The 19,044-nt window shown below is 44.1% G+C and overlaps 2 protein-coding genes across 7 annotated transcripts; one reads left to right on the forward strand and one right to left on the reverse strand.

Annotated features, from left to right (window-relative positions):
- Window positions 1-509: 509 nt before the first annotated feature.
- Window positions 510-9,512, reverse strand: lrp13a (low-density lipoprotein receptor related-protein 13 a). Its single transcript, XM_078087239.1, has 25 exons — window positions 9,360-9,512; window positions 9,137-9,283; window positions 8,770-8,985; window positions 8,475-8,666; window positions 7,774-7,989; window positions 7,485-7,673; window positions 6,966-7,181; window positions 6,654-6,869; window positions 6,184-6,399; window positions 5,841-6,070; window positions 5,460-5,589; window positions 5,109-5,293; window positions 4,751-4,937; window positions 4,260-4,475; window positions 3,981-4,164; window positions 3,694-3,895; window positions 3,355-3,519; window positions 3,019-3,219; window positions 2,379-2,928; window positions 2,152-2,271; window positions 1,847-1,954; window positions 1,522-1,755; window positions 1,051-1,435; window positions 660-768; window positions 510-579 (listed from the first exon to the last, which is right to left on the reverse strand). Exons 1-25 carry the CDS (start codon window positions 9,415-9,417, stop codon window positions 556-558), a joined length of 4,896 nt encoding a protein of 1,631 aa, XP_077943365.1. The 5' UTR covers window positions 9,418-9,512; the 3' UTR covers window positions 510-555.
- Window positions 9,513-9,881: 369 nt separating this feature from the next.
- Window positions 9,882-18,572, forward strand: LOC120830694 (mothers against decapentaplegic homolog 2). Of its 6 annotated transcripts, none has more exons than XM_040195518.2 (11): window positions 9,882-10,071; window positions 11,118-11,523; window positions 12,949-13,038; window positions 13,270-13,463; window positions 13,954-14,088; window positions 14,307-14,381; window positions 15,091-15,144; window positions 15,288-15,500; window positions 15,594-15,731; window positions 15,959-16,103; window positions 16,283-18,572. In XM_040195518.2, the coding sequence occupies exons 2-11, from the start codon at window positions 11,288-11,290 to the stop codon at window positions 16,404-16,406; spliced, it is 1,404 nt and encodes a 467-aa protein (XP_040051452.1). In that variant the 5' UTR covers window positions 9,882-10,071; window positions 11,118-11,287; the 3' UTR covers window positions 16,407-18,572. The 6 variants fall into 6 exon arrangements, with proteins under 6 accessions (XP_040051452.1, XP_040051455.1, XP_077943386.1 ...); XM_040195521.2 differs by having other exon boundaries at window positions 9,896-10,071; window positions 14,307-14,369; XM_040195520.2 differs by having other exon boundaries at window positions 9,905-10,504.
- The last annotated feature ends 472 nt before the right edge of the window (window positions 18,573-19,044 follow it).

Raw genomic sequence — 19,044 nt, forward strand, 5'->3', positions numbered from 1 at the left:
GATCTCAAATACATAGACCTACAGTAACTAGTAAGTTTACCAATTCACTTTCACTTTCTGAGCAATACATTGCGTTTAAGACCGAACTTTAATTTTGAGTCCAAGTCTAAGAGTAAATGCAAATTTGATTGTGGTTGGCATGTGTCAGTAAAATAAACCAAGTTAATATTGTTTGGTGTATCAGTTTACTTCCACTATAAAATAAGTGTTAATTCATGCCACTTCTAAGTATTTTAAAATAGTAAATGTAGGGTGAAAAGGCATAACATGTTTGTAGTTCAGTTGAATAAAATTGTAATCTGTAAAATAGGTATAATGTCATGTACTAAACCCAACCGTCAGCAATCCTGAGGCTGCACTTTGGCAGGAGGATTTACAGCAGTAAGTAAATACTCACTTTTTTCTCAAGTGCAATATTCAACATTAAGTCTAGCTAAATCAACGTGACGTCAGTCAGACCATCAATGTTGACTGACTAAAACAATGTTAAGGAAACCCAAAGGAAACCGTTCAAAATATAAATGTTTATTTAAAAACTTTGCCCAGGAATTAACCTCAGCCCACAAGGGATACAGCTTCCTGCAAAGAGAAGGAAAAGTCACTCCACAAGTACAGTAACAAACTGAGACCCTCTTTCATGGAGGTGAACTGACGTGAACCTCTGGTTTGTTGGCGTCTGCTGGGGAAGAGTCGGTGCTCGCGGGAGCCTCAGCTTTGTTCACCAGATTCTTCATAGTAGTTTCGTTCCCCTCTGCCGTGCTTCCGCTCCTGCAGAAAAGAAAACGTAGACCCACACATAAGATCCACATAAACCCTCAATTAAATTCCTATTTGCTTTTAGTCCCTTATGTGGAACCACACACAATTCCAAATATTTGGTAGATTTCTAAAAGTTTAAAATAAATCTCCATTCTCCACCTGGGACGAAGCATATAGTCATAAAACTTGCAAGGAGATTGTCTGCTTGCAGGTTAGACTCTTTAAAATGCTTGAGAAATTCTTCCACAAGAAACAAAATTAAACCATTATTCAGTTTCTTAACAGACAGACCTTGTATTGGCACGTCTCCGCTTCACCAGAACTGCCACCATGACAATGATTACCACTCCCGCACAGAGCCCCGCGCCACCGTAGATGATGGGCCCCTGCATGGCCTTGAGGATGTGGTCTTGACAGGATTCACCGCTGTAGGCCAGTGAACACACGCACACAGTGGATCCATCCGTTTCAACACAGCGCCCGTTGCCACTGCAGCGACTGTGGCTGCACTTCTGGGCGTCCAGGTTCTTGACCAGAACACTAACGCCAAGACTGGAGTTAAGGCCCGTTACTTCGGAAAGATTTACAGCAGGCAGAGAAGACGGCGGAGGGGAGGAGCTGTGGGGCTGGGTGGGTGCAACCACTGCGACTCTTGTTGAAGGCTTCAGACCGGCACCTGAAATTACAAGGATTTGGAAAAGTAATGTTCTGTAATGACAGCATGTCCATTTTCTAGTTCTCATTGATCCAACACAGACTCACAGTTCTCATCTGAGTGGTCGTGGCAGTCAACGAGACCGTTACAGAACTTCTCAATCGCCTGGCATGAGAGTCGATCCAGACACTGCCTGCTGCCATCGGAGCAGTGCCGTGCCGGCCCACAGTGGGTGGCATTCAAGAGGATTTGGTCATGGGCACACCTGCATGTCCGTCCTGCTGGGGTTGCGAGGCACAAGTGGTGGCAGTTGCCATTGTTTTCTGAGCAGTGGTTAGAACCTGGGAAAAATACATAGCTTGACCTCAGTAAGCGCACGTTGAGGACACCAATACCCATCAAAATTGAGGTGTGCGCGCGCTTCTTTCTCACCGGTCTGACTGGACTTGCTGAACGCTTTTAAGCTGATCACCTCGGTGTCAACTTCAAACCATAACTTGTGTTCCTTATGCTCATCTCTGTACCAGAGCCTTTTCTTGTCTGGAGGGGGAAAAAGGTAGATGTTTAATTCCATTACAAGATGTTGGACCATCCAGTGTGATGGAATGTAGTTACTACAAGGTGTAGGATTTTAGACTATTTGGCATGTAGAAATCATTAATGTCTTGAGCTTTGTATTCTTGACGATAAAATGATGTTGAACAGCCAGACAAATACATCATGTCTGTGCACCTTACCACCAACAGTCATCCAGAGCAGAACCGAATCACTCAGCGCCATCGCAGCCAGGCCCTCACCGGCCTTCAACTCTCGGTATCCAGACTTGTCGAGCTTGACAGAGCCGATGGTCCCCAAACCTTGGCAAGAAGCAAAGCTACGTTACCGCTTTTCTAAAAGAACATTCACTTTAGACAGTCAAACCATACTGCACAAGTATGCAAACATTACATCCATTGAATCTTACCCTTGTCAGCCCAGTAAATGGTATCCCCGTTACTGGAGAAGACCAGAGATGTGGGGCGGACAGCATCCTGCCACACCACGCTCCTATTGGCCCCGTCCATGTCGGCACACTCTACAGTAGCCACCGTGTCTGCACCCTGCAGACGCACGTTGGTGTAACAGACTCGTCCAGTCGGCGGGTGGAGCGCGATGGACTCCAGTTTGCCAATACCTCCCTCTATGAGAACGGCGGTGTGCGCGCTGGGGATGGAGGTCACCTGCAGGCGATTCTGTTTGTTGCTGCTCCAGTAGACGTTGCCGGTCACCCAGTCCACGGCCATGGCGGTGATGGCGTTCCCCAGGAGTTTCAGAAGCGGGCCCTGAGAGGACAAGTCGGAGCCCTTCAGTTGGAAGGCGCTGAGGGAAGTTGTGCCGTCGTCAGTCACAAACAGCGTAAGGTCGCGCGGGCGGTAATCCATGATGGTGGCCTCGTTGATGCCAGGCACCTGCAGGGCCAGGTGTTCAGGCCAGCCCTGCAGGTCTGCTGCCGTGTGTCGGGACTCCAAGTAGATCTGTGGGTAACTCATTAATCAAGATATGTAGCTTTTCTTTAAATATTAAAATCAATATGGATGGTGTACACATTTGAATAAATCTAAAACCTTTGTGACCGTAGAGGGAGACAGCATCAGCAGGTAGGCTGAATTCACTATGGTGGAGCAAGCAAGACCATCCTCAGCCAGTATGAGACCAGCGGGACACTTGCACACAGCCTTGGGTCCCGGGGCGAACACACACATGTGGGAACAGCTAATCTTCTCACATGGGTTTTCAACACCCATCTGGAGGAATGGGTGGAGGACCTGCAAACCAAGAAGGGAACAGAGTAGCATCTTAACTTTCCTTGCACCTTAGTATTCATGCATAAAAATTACAACTAGCAAATGGTACCATTTCCCAAAACTTCAAACATGCAAAGTCTTTTTATTTTTCCCCACCTTGACACCAAAAGGTTGTCCAGGTCTTTTCAGAAGAACTTTGAGATTTTTGCCAGAATTTTTATGGGCAGCCAGTACCACTCGCTTCCTGGCATCAGCCCAGTAGAGCATGTCATTGAACACTGCCAGGGAGAACGGGTTGTTTGTTTCTTTCATCTGCAGAATCTGAAAATTACATTTAGACAAAATTATTAAAGCATTTTACTTCAGCAGGTAAAAAACAAGTGCTCCATGCGGGTGTGGGGGGGTTACAATGAGGGCAGAATAAAAGCTTTACTGATAGATTTAGTAATGTTTTAGCATTGGAAATACCAGATATCCCCTTTCAAAAGCAGTTACCTGAATGTCATCTCCAGCCAGCGTTGCAGATCCAATCGCTCTCAGCCTTTCATCCGTCCAGTAGACCCGTTCAGAGATGGCGTCCACGGCCACACCGCCCGGCCAGCCCAGACTGGAGTTCACCACGGCTATCCTCTGAGACCCGTCCATCCCGGCACGCTCTATCTTCGCTACATTACCGATCTCAGTCCAGAACATCAGCCTGGTAGAAACATTTAAACACTGACCTTCTGATAACTAACGTCTGTAAAAAAAAAATTAAAAAAATGAACGAAAGTAATGCGGACCCTTTTTGTGGCAGCAGTGCCAGAGAGCGCGGCTGATCCAGGTCTTCATCCAGGATAATGCTGTGGTCCACTGACTTCACGGTGCCTTTTCTCAGTCTGATTGCAACGATCTGGCTGTTCACGCCGTCGATCCAGTACATGTTCCTCCCGAGCCAGTCAACAGCAATAGAATCAGCTCGGACACCTGTTGAAACCAGCCATTACAGGACTTGATGAGCTTCCAGCTTCACTACATGTAGATTCATCTACAATACTCTGCCACGTTTGTGTTGCACCGACCTTTAATTACAGTTCCGGTGGACTTTTGGTCCAGGGATGACCACCTGATGCCGTCAGTGTCCAGACTGACCCAAAATACCTTCTGGTCCCTCCAGTCATAGTCCAGGGAGAGGATTGCCTTCTCGGCGGACGACGACGGCAACATGTCGAGGCTACCGCTGCGCAGGCCGAACAAGAACAGGTTTGTTTGGATTGACAGCAACAGAAGGGGTTCGCCTGAGGGGAGAGGAGATTTTTTTTTAACTCATGGACAAAAGATCAACTTCAAATAAATAGTCTAGCAAATAATGGAAATTTCTTGCAACAGAACCAGACAACCAATATCCATGTTTTAGATTTGCTGGAAGATTGATCATCCTGCTTCCAGTCATGGCAGCAGATCAATATTAAATGAAGTCATGAGTGGAATCTACCCTTTCGGTCGACAGGTCATGAAAAGTGCATTTCATGCCAAAAACTCACTAAGGATGTAGTCTACCGAAAGACTTTACCGGTGATCTTGCAGTGGCGTCCATCCGTCTCCATTATGTAGCCCGGGTGACAGTCACATTTGTATGAGCCTTCAGTGTTGATGCACAGCTGACTGCACATGCTGGGCCATCGGTCTTCACACTCATCAATATCGGCACAGGTCAGCCCATCCTCCATGAGCCTAAACCCTGCTGCACAGCGACAATGCTAGACCGCAAAACACATTAGTTAGGGGGTGTTACATTGCAATCCTTCCAGGAAAGCGTGTAAAGAATCTATCAAAAACATCTGGCTACATTTACAAAATTGTTTTGGAATAGATTGATTACTTAAATTTGGCTAATTTGACACACAACATTGAAAATACAAGGTCCTCACCGGTCCCCGAGGTGTGTTGTAGCAGCCCTGAGAGCAGCGGCTGTCTGCTGCACATTTAATCTCGCAGCTGACCCCCTCGTCTGAGCCGTCTGCGCAGTCTGCATTGTGGTTGCACACGTGGATTTGATCCACGCAGTCCTGGCTGCCACACTGGAACTGGTGAGGGGGGCAGCTCACCATCCCACCTGTTTCAAGCACATTTGCATTAATACAGAATGTTCCAGGCATGCAGTATATTCTTAATGGGAGCTATACATTGAACAAGAAATTCCCAGCTGGACATGTGCATTTGCAATGATCACCTCACGACGGAACTTTAACGTTAAACTACTAGAATTGACATCTACTCACATTCAGTCTCGTCGCTGCCATCGTCACAGTCCTTTGTGCCATCACACCTCCAGGCTGCAGGGACACACTTTGTCTTGGATTTACACAACCACTGGAATTTGCCACAGTTCAGTGGCAGCTCAGGACAATCCTAAAGAAGCGCCAATAGATTACATCTAAATTAAAACATTAAAATTTAACAAATTGTAACAGAAAATCAGCGAGGAAACCCGTTTCACATTTTATACCTGGCTTTAAGGGACCAACCGCATCAATATGAACATCTTACTAGGCCTATTGTGTCAAAATCCCTTTACAGCTTTGTCTATATTGAAAAACTGTAAATAAAAATTGGGTCCAATACGTACTTTATCAACTTCCAGTACTGCACTCAACCTTTACCTTCTCGTCTGTGCCATCTTTACAGTCCAGATCTCCGTCACAGAGCCACTCCTGCACCAGACACTCCTTGCTCTGCGGGCAGCTGTGTTTCGTGGTGCAAACTGGCGCGGTGGCGCAGTCATCCTCATCAGAGTGGTCCTGGCAGTCTGGGTGACCATCGCAGAACATAGTCGCCGACATACACTGGCCACTGACACACTGGAACTCAGTGGGGCTGCAGCCCATTTCCGCTGCAGATGGGGGGGGGGGGGGGGGTGGAGAGGCCATCACTAAAGTCCCCACCCTCACAAGCAGAGCAGATTCCAGCATACATTCACGCCTTCCTTCTTCCATGACAACATACCACAGTTTGCCTCGTCGCTGAGGTCCACGCAATCCCTCTCCCCGTCACAGAGGAAGCTTTTGGGAATACAGTGGAGATTGTCGTCACACTGGTGGTCGCAGCCAGTCATCTGCTTGGCACAACTCAGTTCATCCGAGCGGTCCTGGCACTGAGGCACGCCGTCGCACACCTGGCCTTGCTCTATGCACTTCTTTCCATGGGCGCACTGGAACTGGTCTGCAGGAAACGTATGGCATACTCAGGATGATTGTACAACTATAGTTTAGTTTTGACATTGTGTAGTGCATTGCCAACAATGTCTTTGCACTTACAATAGCTTTTCAGACATTCAGCTCAGTTTACAATCAACTAGTGTGAAACTTTCAAATCTTTTCCTGGCACAAATCTCCTGTACAGTTTATTCCGAAGTGATCAAACATTACAGCAACATTTGTTGACCCCGTGTACAGGAGATACACCCACCAGATTACCTGTTTCACAAGACAATGCGCATTCTTCCTCATCAGAGCCATCCTTGCAGTCTGCTTCTCCGTCACAGAAATGGTTATAGGGGACACATTGGAATTTGTTCTTGCAGGGTCTTGAGCCCAATTGACACTTTATAGGGGTTGAGGAGTCAAAGGTAGCAGGCAATGAGGTTGAAGTAGGCCCTCCTTCATTTTCATACACATCTTCCTCTTGGTCCTCTGATGCAGATGGAAAGTAAAATGGGTTAACGTGATGCAATACCGCCTACCATGCAAATCCTCTCCCGAGAGACAGTTCTGAAATACTCAGCGTACCGCAGTTGGTTTCGTCTGAGCCGTCTAAGCAGTCCTTCTCTCCATCGCAGAGGAAGGTTGCAGGAACGCAGCGACGGTTTTGGTCACAGTGATGAACGCAGCTCTCACTCTGCTTCTTGCAGTGCATTTCATCAGAGCGGTCCTGACACTGAGGAACACCGTCACACACCTGGTCCTCGTCTATACACTTTTTCCCATGAGCACACTGGAACTGATCTGCAGGCATTAGAGGACACATTAGAAGACACGTTATAGTCAAAAGGTTATTTCCGCTTTGTCACTGAATTGATTTTAATATGCACTGGTTTAAATAGTCTAGTTAAATTAATTTAAAGTTCAAAATAATTAAATTGTTTTGATCAGCACCATGAAAGGTATTGCATTTTACTTAGTAGCCTCACCTTCCTTCTAAACTTTTCAGTGACAGCCACACATTTCAGAAATGTACATGACCAGCATCATCCCATCCGATTGAGGTTTGCTTTAACTTGGTCAGAGTGAGCAGTTGACCTCCGGTACCTTTATCGCATTCTGATGCGCAGTCTGCTTCATCTGAACCATCTTTGCAGTCAGCTTCTCCATCACAGAAATGGTCGTAGGCGACACACTGTACGCCGTTCTTGCACAGTTTGGAGCCCAAATGGCACTTTATAGGTGTTGAGACAGCAGGTAATGAGGCGGAATCAGGTCCTTTTTCCTCTTCGTCCTCTGATGCAGATGGAGTGTAAAATGAGTTGAGTTGACATGACTCGATGCCGCTTACAACGCAACTGTGGGAGATCAGTTTATTCTGAAATACTTAACGTACCACAGTTGCCTTCGTCTGAGCCGTCTAAACAGTCCCGCTCTCCATCGCAGAGGAAGGTTGCAGGAACGCAGCGACGGTTTTGGTCACAGTGATGAACGCAGCTCTCACTCTGCTTCTTGCAGTGCATTTCATCAGAGCGGTCCTGACACTGAGGAACACCGTCGCACACCTGGTCCTCGTCTATACACTTTCTCCCATGAGCACACTGGAACTGATCTGCAGGCATTTCACATCACACATGTTATTGACGGTAATGAAGTAAACAGTCTCTTGAATTACTGGTGGGTTTGATTCGTGTATATTGAACAGTTAAAATATGCCAACAGCTTCCATTCATTAGGTACACCTAGCTGAACTAAGACAGACATCCTTGCTTCCATTTGGTTCAAATGTCCAGTTATTAATGCTAAATTGTTTGAGGATTGTGAATTTAACCATGATCATTTAGGCTGCAGTTTGTCGTGCTTAACTGTAATAGTGTATAAACCCTGCTGAAAATATGACAAACTAATTTAGATGGGCTACATCACAGGGCTTTAGAGAATAGCCGGTTCAAACAGAGTGTACCTACCAGTGTTAACATTTACCAGACAGTGATTGCCAGACATTTTAGCCAGTCTCAGAACTGTATGTGTCAAGATTATTCCATTTCAGAAAGTTAAAGTAAACCTCAAAGTGAAAACCAGTTTGACCTCCAGTACCTGTATTGCATTCTAAAGCGCAGTCATCTTCGTCTGAACCATCTTTGCAGTCAGCTTCTCCATCACAGAAATGGCTGTAGGAGACGCACTGTACTCTGTTCTTGCAGAGCATGGAGCCCAATGGACACTTGAAAGGTATCGACACAGCAACTGGGATTGAAGTTGAACCAGATGCTTCTTTTGCTTGGTCCTCTGAGGGGAATTTATTTTTAAAAAATCTTTAAAAAGCGTTACAATGCAAAGAAACAATTCAAATCCGCTGAGAGATTGATTAATTCTCAAAAACTTAACATACCGCAGTCTGCTTCATCAGAGCCGTCTAAACAGTCCCTCTCTCCATCACAGAGGAGCTTTGCAGGTAGGCAGCGATGGTTTTGGTCACAGTGAAGAACACAGCCGTCAATCTGCTGCTTACAATTTATTTCATCAGAGCGGTCCTGACACTGAGGAACACCGTCACACACCTGGTCCTCGTCTATACACCTTTTCCCATGAGCACACTGGAACTGACCTGCAGGCATCGTTTTAAAAATACTTATTTTGATTGAAATGAAGTTGACTACAGTCTTCACAGAACTGTATGTGACAAACACTCCAACTGACTGAGCAAGCGAAAGCAAACTTTAGAAAGTAATGACAACTTGACCATTCCAGTCCAATACCTTTAATGCATTCTGAAGCGCAGTCCTCTTCATCTGAACCATCTTTGCAGTCAAGCTCCCCATCACACAGTTCGTTGTAGGGGATACAATCAGAGCCATCCTTGCACATCCGAGAGCCCCGGCCACACTTCAAAGAAATGCTGTGAACTGAAGCAATAGTTTGAAACGTGACATGTCACTCAAAAAAAACAAATACCTTTTAGAGAGTATGAAAGTTTCTCACCTTGCAAAAGCCCTGACCATAGTAATAAGACGGCACACAGACGCATGCATCCACCCATTGCCACAGACTGAATAAAATCAACCGAATGCTTTCCAGAGCTTTAAGGTGGCATTTTATAGGATACCAGGTGATGCCAATAAATCCTTACTGAACACCTCAGTGGGAGGAGGGGCTAAGTGTTGTCCTGTTAACCCTTGCAGCTGCTAAGGTAATTGCGTCATAGATACTTGGAAGAAAATACGTTATTACACATACCACACCTTCCCATTTTAATTATTATTTTCTTTTAATATTTTGCTTTTAATCTACTAATGTGTTTTATGGAACATGTAAAATACGTTAATACCCTGAGAAAATTTCACCTTTTCACCTTTTTAAATGACATACATAAATTCTGTCATTTATACAATAAATATTTAAGAACATCAGTCGGCATCAACAGAGTGTTTGTTTTTTTAAATCGTCCAATCAGATTTTGTAAAAGGAGGGATTAAGAGGTCCTACGTAGCTATCACGTTTCTTGTTTATTTCCGGTCAACCAAACTTGGCAAACTAGCCACAGTAGCACTGGTAGCAACTTGAGAGGAGCCCTCAAGCCTTGTCAAAATTAGCTGCGGTACAATACAGTTCAGCTATTTTTATGTCAACAAGGTGTTTGGAGGGCTGTGCACATCTTTATTCAAAAAGCGGTGCGTCGGACCTTAAATCCGGGGTAACTATTGAAATGCTTTTAGATGTTTTCTCGACTTTGAAGCATGTTTTTGTGTGAGAGATGTGGGTCCGTTAGCCAGCGGGAGCCAGGACTCAGTTTGGAAGAGTTCGTCCAAGATGCTAACTCGTTTTGGGGCCGTGTCCGTATTGCAATAAAATTAACAAACATTCAGAAGCTACGTCCACATACAACATTTAAAGTGTTTTGACTTCGTGAAGCTTTATTTTGTTGAGTTAGATCAATTATGCCCGGGACAAGCGGACGTTAGTTAGCAAGTTAGCGCGACTTGACTGTTGCGCATTGGAGGATTTTTTGTGGATCACAACAAAAGGATTTTTGATAACAAGCTGGCAGCTAGCTCAGTTAAGCTAGCTAACGTTAGCTGACCAAGCTAAACGAGGACTTCTCTCTAAATTGCCTCCAATCTACTTAGGTACGATACCTATTGGCTTGTGCCTTCTTATTTTACCTAGCAATACAACTATTTAAGCATTTCGTTGTTTAACACTCAGCTAAGCTAACGCTAGTGAACTTATTGTTGTGATTTGAGTGAAGCAGCCCCCCCTCCAGGTAGCTAGCAGCAGGCCTTCCCAAACCAGTTGATGTTAGCACTGTGTTGGCCTGGGACTAATGCTCATTTTTCATGTTAAATGATTGTTTTTCACGTTGTTATCCGACACATTAATCCACGTTAGTCGCTAGGCGTGATTGCCTCCACGCACGGAAGCACGCCCCGCGTGTTAACTCGAGAAGTTTGCATGCTAACGTTAGCTAAGTTCACTAGCTTGGATGTCGGGCAATGTTACTGACAAGCTATCGTCAAAGGAACAGCTGTGATTCCCCAACTCCCCAAAGTGTGACTGTAAACAAGAGGTGGATACGTAATGTTAGCCATGCTCCTTTTTATTCAGTCATCGAAGATTCCCTGAGTAACAAGTTGTTGCCTGCCTTGTATTGTTTTGATGGGGCTCTATATCGTGGCTGGGGGGGTTCTCTACTTTTATTTTGTTTGTAACCATGTACTTTGTGTGTGACTTTCTCCCAAGGTGTCCCTCTCGTTTGAACAAACCCTGCTGGCACTGGCGTTACCCCTGTGACTCGTTGGTCACCAGAGGGGCCACATCACAGCAAGGGCCCCAACTGTAGCCCCAGGTCCCCGCTGTCTGTGAGTGGGAGAGCTTCTGTCGTCTGGAGACGAGCGGGTTGTCCAGCTAGGATGTCCTCCATCTTGCCATTCACCCCTCCTGTGGTGAAGAGGCTGCTGGGCTGGAAGAAGTCGTCGAGTGGCCCGGGTGGAGCAGGCGGCGGAGAGCAGAATGGGCAAGAGGAGAAATGGTGCGAGAAGGCTGTGAAGAGCTTAGTGAAGAAGCTGAAGAAGACAGGCCAGCTGGACGAGCTGGAGAAAGCTATCACCACACAGAACTGCAACACCAAGTGTGTCACCATCCCCAGGTATAAGGCCTGACACTCGATTGCGTTCCAACTAGAATCGGGGGACAAAACCGCTGATGTTACTGGTCTGTGCCAGCGCACTTGGTCGGAGACGCCTGCATAATATAAAACCACAAAACCTCGAGCTGGTGGCAGGTGGTAGTTTCCTGGGATTTTTAACCAAACGTGTAAAACTGACTGCAATGTTCAAAGGTTTGTTTAGGGATGCAAAATAGTGGAAAGTGAATTGCTCTTTGAAGATAAGCTGATAATATATTAAGTAACTGTGTGTTTACAACTGCACTTACCTTGTGTATTACACTCGTGGAGAGGGGGGGGCATATAAAGGGTGAGAGAGGATGTTCTCTTTATCAGCCAGCCAGCCTTGATGGCCCAGACTCAGTGGGAACACGACGTTAACGGATTCCTTCCTCACTGATGTGCCACCAAGTACCAAGTCAGATGTTTGTATGTCTATAGATAGCAGCCTGCTTGTTATCGCCTGAGAATTGTCCTAGGCAGCACTGTTTGTAGAGATAGCGTGGCTGGCTCGTTCCGAATGAGTTTGTTTCTTGTAGAGGGCTGGACTAGCAGAGAGGATAGCGCCACGGAGGAGGGTTATAAACGCACACAAAATGTTGGATTGAGGCTTTGTAACCAGCCATACTTAAGTTGGTACATTTTGATTGTGATTGGGGATCCTCTCTACTACCATGCTTGTTACTTAGGCAAGTATTCATTCAAGATTTGGAATGATTATTCTCTAAGCATTTAGTTCCCTGCTGTAAAAAAAATAGCTCTGGCTGGGGGACAAAGTTTGGTTTCCTTTACTGTCATGAATCAGACAATTGCAATTTTGAATGTTTGTTGAGATTCCACCAAAAGTAATTAAGTCTAGTAAATATTGTGCGTTTGTAGCATTTAATACGTGGAACGTGTTATTGTCCTGTTATTATTCAGAAGCAACTTCTGCCATTTGTCCTCATTCCAAGTTTCAAAAACTTGATTCTCAGTCTGTCTGTCCATTTTCTTGTGAATGTTTTGAGAATGTCTGAAAATTGATTTTCTTTTCTTCCAAGGTTGCCTCCTCCCTTTCCCCTCCCTCTTTGGTGCTATTGTGTCCTAATGTTGGTTTGAACGTCTCGAGATGAGTTCTGACATAAACAACTGGTGAATTCATTTGAGCGTTGGATGCAATGTTGAGGAGTCCTCTTCTCATTCAGTGTGTTAGCAGATTCCATGTCGTTGTTTTTTTCCCTTAATTCTAACAAAAAAGGCTTCTCTTATTGAAGGTCGCATCTTTCATTTCCACTGCCAAAAATGAATCATACTCTAATAAAAGAGGCCTTTTGGTGTTAACATTACCATACTGATATTTCTGAATGAGCCATGTCCCATGTTTATCATTTGTGTTTTGTTTTTGTTTTGTTGTTTCTCTGTGCACAGCAATTGCTCTGAAATATGGGGACTGAGTACACCAAATACGATAGAACAGTGGGATACTTCAGGCCTATACAGCTACCCTGACCAAACCAGGTGACTATCATCAACTATTGTAATGTGTTGCGTACAACTTTGATGTGGGAGAGTTGTCATTACAATGTTTGAGGTGACGGACATTGAGAACGTCTTTTGTTTCTCGCTCTCGCCTCCGCCTGTCCCAATCCATCTCCATTGCCCCCCGCCGCCCTACCTGGCTGTATTATGGGTCACCCTCGCTCCCCTGTCACCCACCTCACCTCCATTTCCGGTTTGCTGTTCAATCAGATCCCTGGATGGCCGCCTGCAGGTCTCTCACAGGAAGGGGCTTCCTCACGTTATCTACTGCCGCTTGTGGCGATGGCCGGACCTTCACAGCCACCACGAGCTGCGTGCCATCGAGGCCTGTGAGTATGCCTTCCATCTAAAGAAGGATGAGGTCTGCATCAACCCCTACCACTACCAGAGGGTGGAGACCCCAGGTGAGTGGACTTAGTTCACTGTGCGTTTGTTACCTAAAATTAAAAAATTATTTTGCTCCCACTGAGGCTTGTAAGGCTAAACTGAATCAACATTTTGGGGGATACGATCATAGAATTTGAGTTTAATGAGAAGATCCATAGGAGTCTCTTATGTTTGGAGCTACTGCTTGCTTAGTTTAGTATAAAGACTGGAAATACAGCTAAACAAATTTAGATCCGATTTGTATAATCTGTATGGGGAAAAAGTCAATGTGTGAACTAATAGCGTTAAACATTACTAAATCGGTCTATGCATCTAACTCAAAGCAAAACGCAAAGAATTGTGTCTCCTAAAACACCAACTTTTTTTCTACTAGGTTGTCATTGTTTGCTTGTTGCTGTTACAAAGTTCACTCATTAGAATCACAACTTACTAACAACACCTGTTAAAAAGCATATAGCCGATGAGTGTTTCAGTCATCTCTACTCCCACTTTTTCCCAACACCGTAGTGCTGCCTCCTGTTCTTGTGCCAAGACACTCAGAGATCCTGCCAGAGCTGCCACCTCTGGATGATTACACTCATTCCATACCCGAGAACACAAACTTCCCTGCAGGAATCGAACCTCCAAACAACTATATACCAGGTAAGATCGTTTTGTCCGTGCCGGATGGGAGAGACTCTGTTTGATTAATGTACTCAAGGTTTACACAATGTACAAAATTAAATCTGAAAATGAATAAATTGGTATTGTAGGTTTCTACAGCAAACTCTTGTTTGTTTTTTTACCTTCACGCTGGTAATGCATTGATCAAATATTATATATTGAAATGTCATATATTTCTCCCCACATTATTTGATCAGAAACACCTCCACCGGGCTACATCAGTGAGGATGGAGAGGCAAGTGATCAACAGATGAATCAAAGTATGGACACAGGTACACTAGACTAGCAATTCCTTCTCCTTTCCTCTTCAGTCTGCCTCACCTCCCAATAAAGGTCAAAGTCAGATATATATGTACGGAATATATCTGGGAAAAGATGCTTATGTAATTAACAAAAACTACTAACAACGTTCAAAGGGGAGACGTTATTCTCGACCAGATCCTCTGAGAGTATTTCAACTGCAGATATTGCTTTTGACTTGGTGTTAATAAAAGTTAAAGGGGACATATTTTTCCGAGTGAATTAGTAGTGACCAGATTTTCCCCTCTGTTAGAAGCCAATCATGGATCAAAGATCAATGACGATATCAAATGAGAGGTTGCAGCTGTGTGAATTTTGTAGTCGAAAGCGGTTATAAACATGCATTAGGAAAATGCTTGTCAGAAATCTCTGGAAATGGACTCTACTACCTCAGAGTATGTTTGTTTGCACCACCAATCGGCCATTAATGATAACCATAAGCACAGGTTTAGTTTAAATTGTATGATCTTCACAAAGCCTGATTTGCGACGTGGAGACTGTTTTGTATCAATAATAGTAAAAAGCATCCCTGCATCGCTCTCCTGCAAATTGAGCTGGTTATCTGTATCATTATGGCATTCTTTTGCAAGGTAGTCATCACTTTGTAAGCCTTTGATCGGACCCACCTGGTACCCATGTTACAGTCTAGTGCGAACCCAACCATACCCATCCTTTTGTCAGGTTCTCCAGCAGAGCTCTCCCCCAGCACTCTGTCTCCTGTCAATCACAGCATGGGTAAGATGCAAAAGAACACAAAGACTAAAACTTAAATAACATACACCAAATATGTCTGCCTTCTTTTCCACCACATACAAACAGCGTTGCTTTAAAAAGAGAAGATTGATCCAAACTTTACTGACACCATCCACCTACCACAGACATGCAGCCGGTGACCTACTCTGAGCCCGCCTTCTGGTGCTCTATAGCCTATTACGAGCTGAACCAGCGCGTGGGGGAGACGTTCCACGCCTCTCAGCCCTCGCTGACAGTGGACGGATTCACAGATCCGTCCAACTCTGAGCGCTTCTGCCTGGGTCTGCTGTCTAACGTCAACAGGAATGCCACTGTGGAGATGACCCGGAGGCACATAGGTAGGGCTCTGCCCGGTGTGACAGAATATTCTACAGTATGTTTGTTTGTTTGTATGTATGTCAGTTTGTTACCGCTTCTGTCTGCCTGCACAGGAAGAGGAGTTCGACTCTACTACATTGGAGGGGAGGTATTTGCGGAGTGCCTGAGTGATAGCGCCATTTTTGTCCAGAGTCCAAACTGCAACCAGCGGTATGGCTGGCATCCAGCAACAGTGTGTAAAATTCCCCCAGGTAAGATTTCACCTGTTTAGCAAATTGGGAAATGAACGCGAGGTCCCAGAGGAACCAAAAGATAATCTACTGGATGGCTTGTGGTCACATATGTGGTCACATGTATATTTAAAGACAAGATGACGCCTACCAAGCACACACACAATTCTGAACCCTGAATCAAGATGGTTGAAGCTGCACACCACTTAAATCCACATTAACAGCTGGTCTGTTTGCTCCTTTTTTAGGTTGTAATCTAAAAATATTCAACAACCAGGAGTTTGCAGCCCTGCTGGCTCAGTCAGTCAATCAGGGCTTTGAGGCGGTTTACCAGCTCACCCGGATGTGCACCATCCGCATGAGCTTCGTCAAAGGCTGGGGAGCCGAGTACAGGTGAGCACTGCCTCTGACTGTTTTTTTTCGGTGTATAATTATTTATCCGTCATTACAAATTGCGGAAAGAGTTAAACTCAACTCAAGTTTGGCTTTGTTAGTCGCATTAAATGTCACGTGGCGTCAGGAGTGACGATGCTTTGCCGTCAGACACTGAAATGCACCTTTGTGGTTTGCAGGCGGCAGACTGTCACAAGCACTCCTTGCTGGATTGAGCTCCATTTGAACGGCCCCCTGCAGTGGCTGGACAAGGTTCTGACCCAGATGGGTTCCCCTTCTGCACGCTGCTCCAGTATGTCCTAAACAGCTAAAGAAACGCCCCCAAAAAATACCTGCAGCCCATTACATCATCATCAAATTCCAAACTTGTGAGTCCTTTCGTGAAAAAAAATGAAAATGAAAACCCGACAGAATGAATTTTCTGTAACATTCATTTTATTTGTGGCACAGTTCCACATCCCACACATATACAGTACACACAGACACACACACACAAATACACTTACACTGTTGCACTCACACACATACAGACTTTTCAGTAAAAAGAATTGGCACTTTGTTACCCATCTATGTCATGCACCTTGTTAAATTGCTTTTCCCCAAATCCTTGATATTAGATCTATTTGTGGTACAAATAAAATGTATATTGGTTCTTAGTCCGGGAAGTAGGGGAAATACCAAAAATATCTGTGAATAGTTTCTCAGTATTGAATATTGCTTGTATAAGTAACACAAGCGCGAATGCTAAAAAGGAATTTTGTTCCAGCCCACACCGACCATTGTTCTGAACCCGAGTTTACGTTTCTCTGGGAAACGTCTCTTGTCAGGGGGAGGCGGCTTGGTGAAGAACCGATGGCCTTGATGGCCGTGTTTCCTCTGAAGGAAACGCCACGGTGTGTTTATGAAATTTTAATTGACTTTGAAAGAACGCCCCCCCCCCCCTTTATATATTTTTTTGGGTCACTCTCGACGTGTGTCGTTATAAGACATACTTCTTAATGGACGAATAGGAATGTTAGTAAGCAATTCCAAAATCCCCAAACAAACTGCAAACTGATCTGGATGTAGTTAATTTCTTTGTCATTATATGGCACTCTACATGTCCTTGGTTTAGTTTGTTTACCTCCCTACTGAGCAGCCTGGTGTGGAAGCTGATGAGATGCACGGTGCACTGGGAAGGGACCAGAGAGGATCAGCTGTTGTCAAAAGCTTTTTTTTTTTTCTTCTTCTTCTTTTTTTCTTCTATTTTTGACTCAACACTGGGAGTCCTTGGGCTCTCCGAGGTGAAGCATTAAACTTCTTACCAGGAGAATTTGAAGGTATCAATGAATTCATTTTGGTTTTTAGCCTATATCCCCATTGTTTTGCTACTTTTTTTGTATTCTCATGTATTTTTATATATAAATATACTTAAGATTTTCTGTGTTCACTTTTTATTGAAGTGATATTTTCAAGACCACAGCTGTTTCTAAAGTAACATGGAGGGCATGGGTCATTCCTTTTATTTTACCCAAAAGGTTTATTTTGAATTTACTTACAATTGCAGCTCTATGTCTTGGTAAAAAAAAAGAAACACTCACTGCCCCACATGATGTGTAGCCTGTTTTAATCCTTTGTTTTTCCAAAGAAATCTGGTGCATTTAAAGTACAAAAAACTACAGATTTAACCGAATCCCCAAATCTACTTCCCTGTAATGGTTTTGATGATTCCAGAGGCATGTCAAATTTTAACGACCATTCAGTCAGTCATCTCTTCACTTTTTCTTTTTAAACAACACACGTGACCTCTCGTAGCCTTTTGGTGCTTAGTGAAGCGGGTTAAAGTTAACCACATACAATTGGCTTTTAAAATGTTACAGAAACCCCAGTGGAGGGAGAGAGCGGTTTTCTTCCATGAGAAAAGAAGCGTGAATGTGCCTGCACACTAGGACATTCTGTGTTAGTGTGTGTATTGTATTTGTTCTGTCTATAAGATACAGTATGTACAACAAGACTTATTAGTGTATTAAACTCTGCCATTATTGTCATTAAGTGGCTGTTGGGAGTTCAACATGTTTCCTCCCCTCCCTTTTAATGTAAATGTGTTTACCTTATGGCACTAGTGATTGTACTTTAAGTGCACCTAGTGACGTTTGGATTTGGGGAACTGAACCATGTGTTAAGGTCCAGTGTTGCATTGTTTTTATCTTTGGCCTACAACATATGAATGTGAAAAAAATACATTTCAAAAAACTGATGTGGACCAGATGTTCATATGCATAACAGTAGTACAGTATGTGTGTATTTAACAGTAATCTTTTTGCAAAGCAGTCAGTACAGTAGATGTCGCAGTTGTTTTACCGGTAGAGGGCGGTATTGATAGAGCAGTTCCCTTTTTATTTTTTATTTTGACCATAAGCTTCTCAGGCGTGTGGCATATTATGCAGAATTCATACTTCAAAACACTAATAAAGATTTTTATTCTCATGATTATGTATGTTGTGTGCGTTTCCTCAACGTATTAAGGGTCTTTCTCACTGAAAATGCAACTGAGGACTCATTACATGGATTTGGTATACAGTGACCGGTGAATATTGGCTGCTTCTCTCAGCAGGGTGGTTTATGCTGTCGGTTTCAAGGAGTTGCAAGGACATTAATGGACAGTGTCGATGTTTCAGGCAATGTTTCCTGATTCAGAACATATTTCATTCATATGTTTCAGCACCTTTACTCTCAACGGTGCTAATTTCACTGAGCAACATTTATGTCACAACTTTTAGCGCTTTCACTTAACCATCTTTTTAAACGTGATAAATTCATAATAAATATAGATTAAACAATCCTCAATTAAATGTGATCAAATCTGAGTTCCAACACCTGGATAACGTTTTGATGTCATAACATTAAGTGGTTTACTTGTAATATGAGTTGTATAGAGTAGCCTTACTATGACATCTCTGCT

Source organism: Gasterosteus aculeatus, chromosome 13 (assembly GCF_964276395.1).
Source record: "Gasterosteus aculeatus chromosome 13, fGasAcu3.hap1.1, whole genome shotgun sequence".
Classification (NCBI taxonomy): domain Eukaryota; kingdom Metazoa; phylum Chordata; class Actinopteri; order Perciformes; family Gasterosteidae; genus Gasterosteus; species Gasterosteus aculeatus.

Excerpts from the sequence above, each read along its gene's own strand:
- LOC120830694 (XM_078087260.1), top strand. The coding sequence starts at position 11,288 with ATGTCCTCCATCTTGCCATTCACCCCTCCTGTGGTGAAGAGGCTGCTG. Across the intron at positions 11,524-12,948 it reads AAGTGTGTCACCATCCCCAG|CAATTGCTCTGAAATATGGG; the intron begins GTATAAGGCCTG and ends CTCTGTGCACAG. Across the intron at positions 14,089-14,306 it reads TCCAAACAACTATATACCAG|AAACACCTCCACCGGGCTAC; the intron begins GTAAGATCGTTT and ends TTATTTGATCAG.
- lrp13a (XM_078087239.1), bottom strand. The coding sequence starts at position 9,417 with ATGGGTGGATGCATGCGTCTGTGTGCCGTCTTATTACTATGGTCAGGG. Across the intron at positions 4,476-4,750 it reads ACGCCACTGCAAGATCACCG|GCGAACCCCTTCTGTTGCTG; the intron begins GTAAAGTCTTTC and ends CTCTCCCCTCAG. Across the intron at positions 769-1,050 it reads CGGAGACGTGCCAATACAAG|GAGCGGAAGCACGGCAGAGG; the intron begins GTCTGTCTGTTA and ends TCTTTTCTGCAG.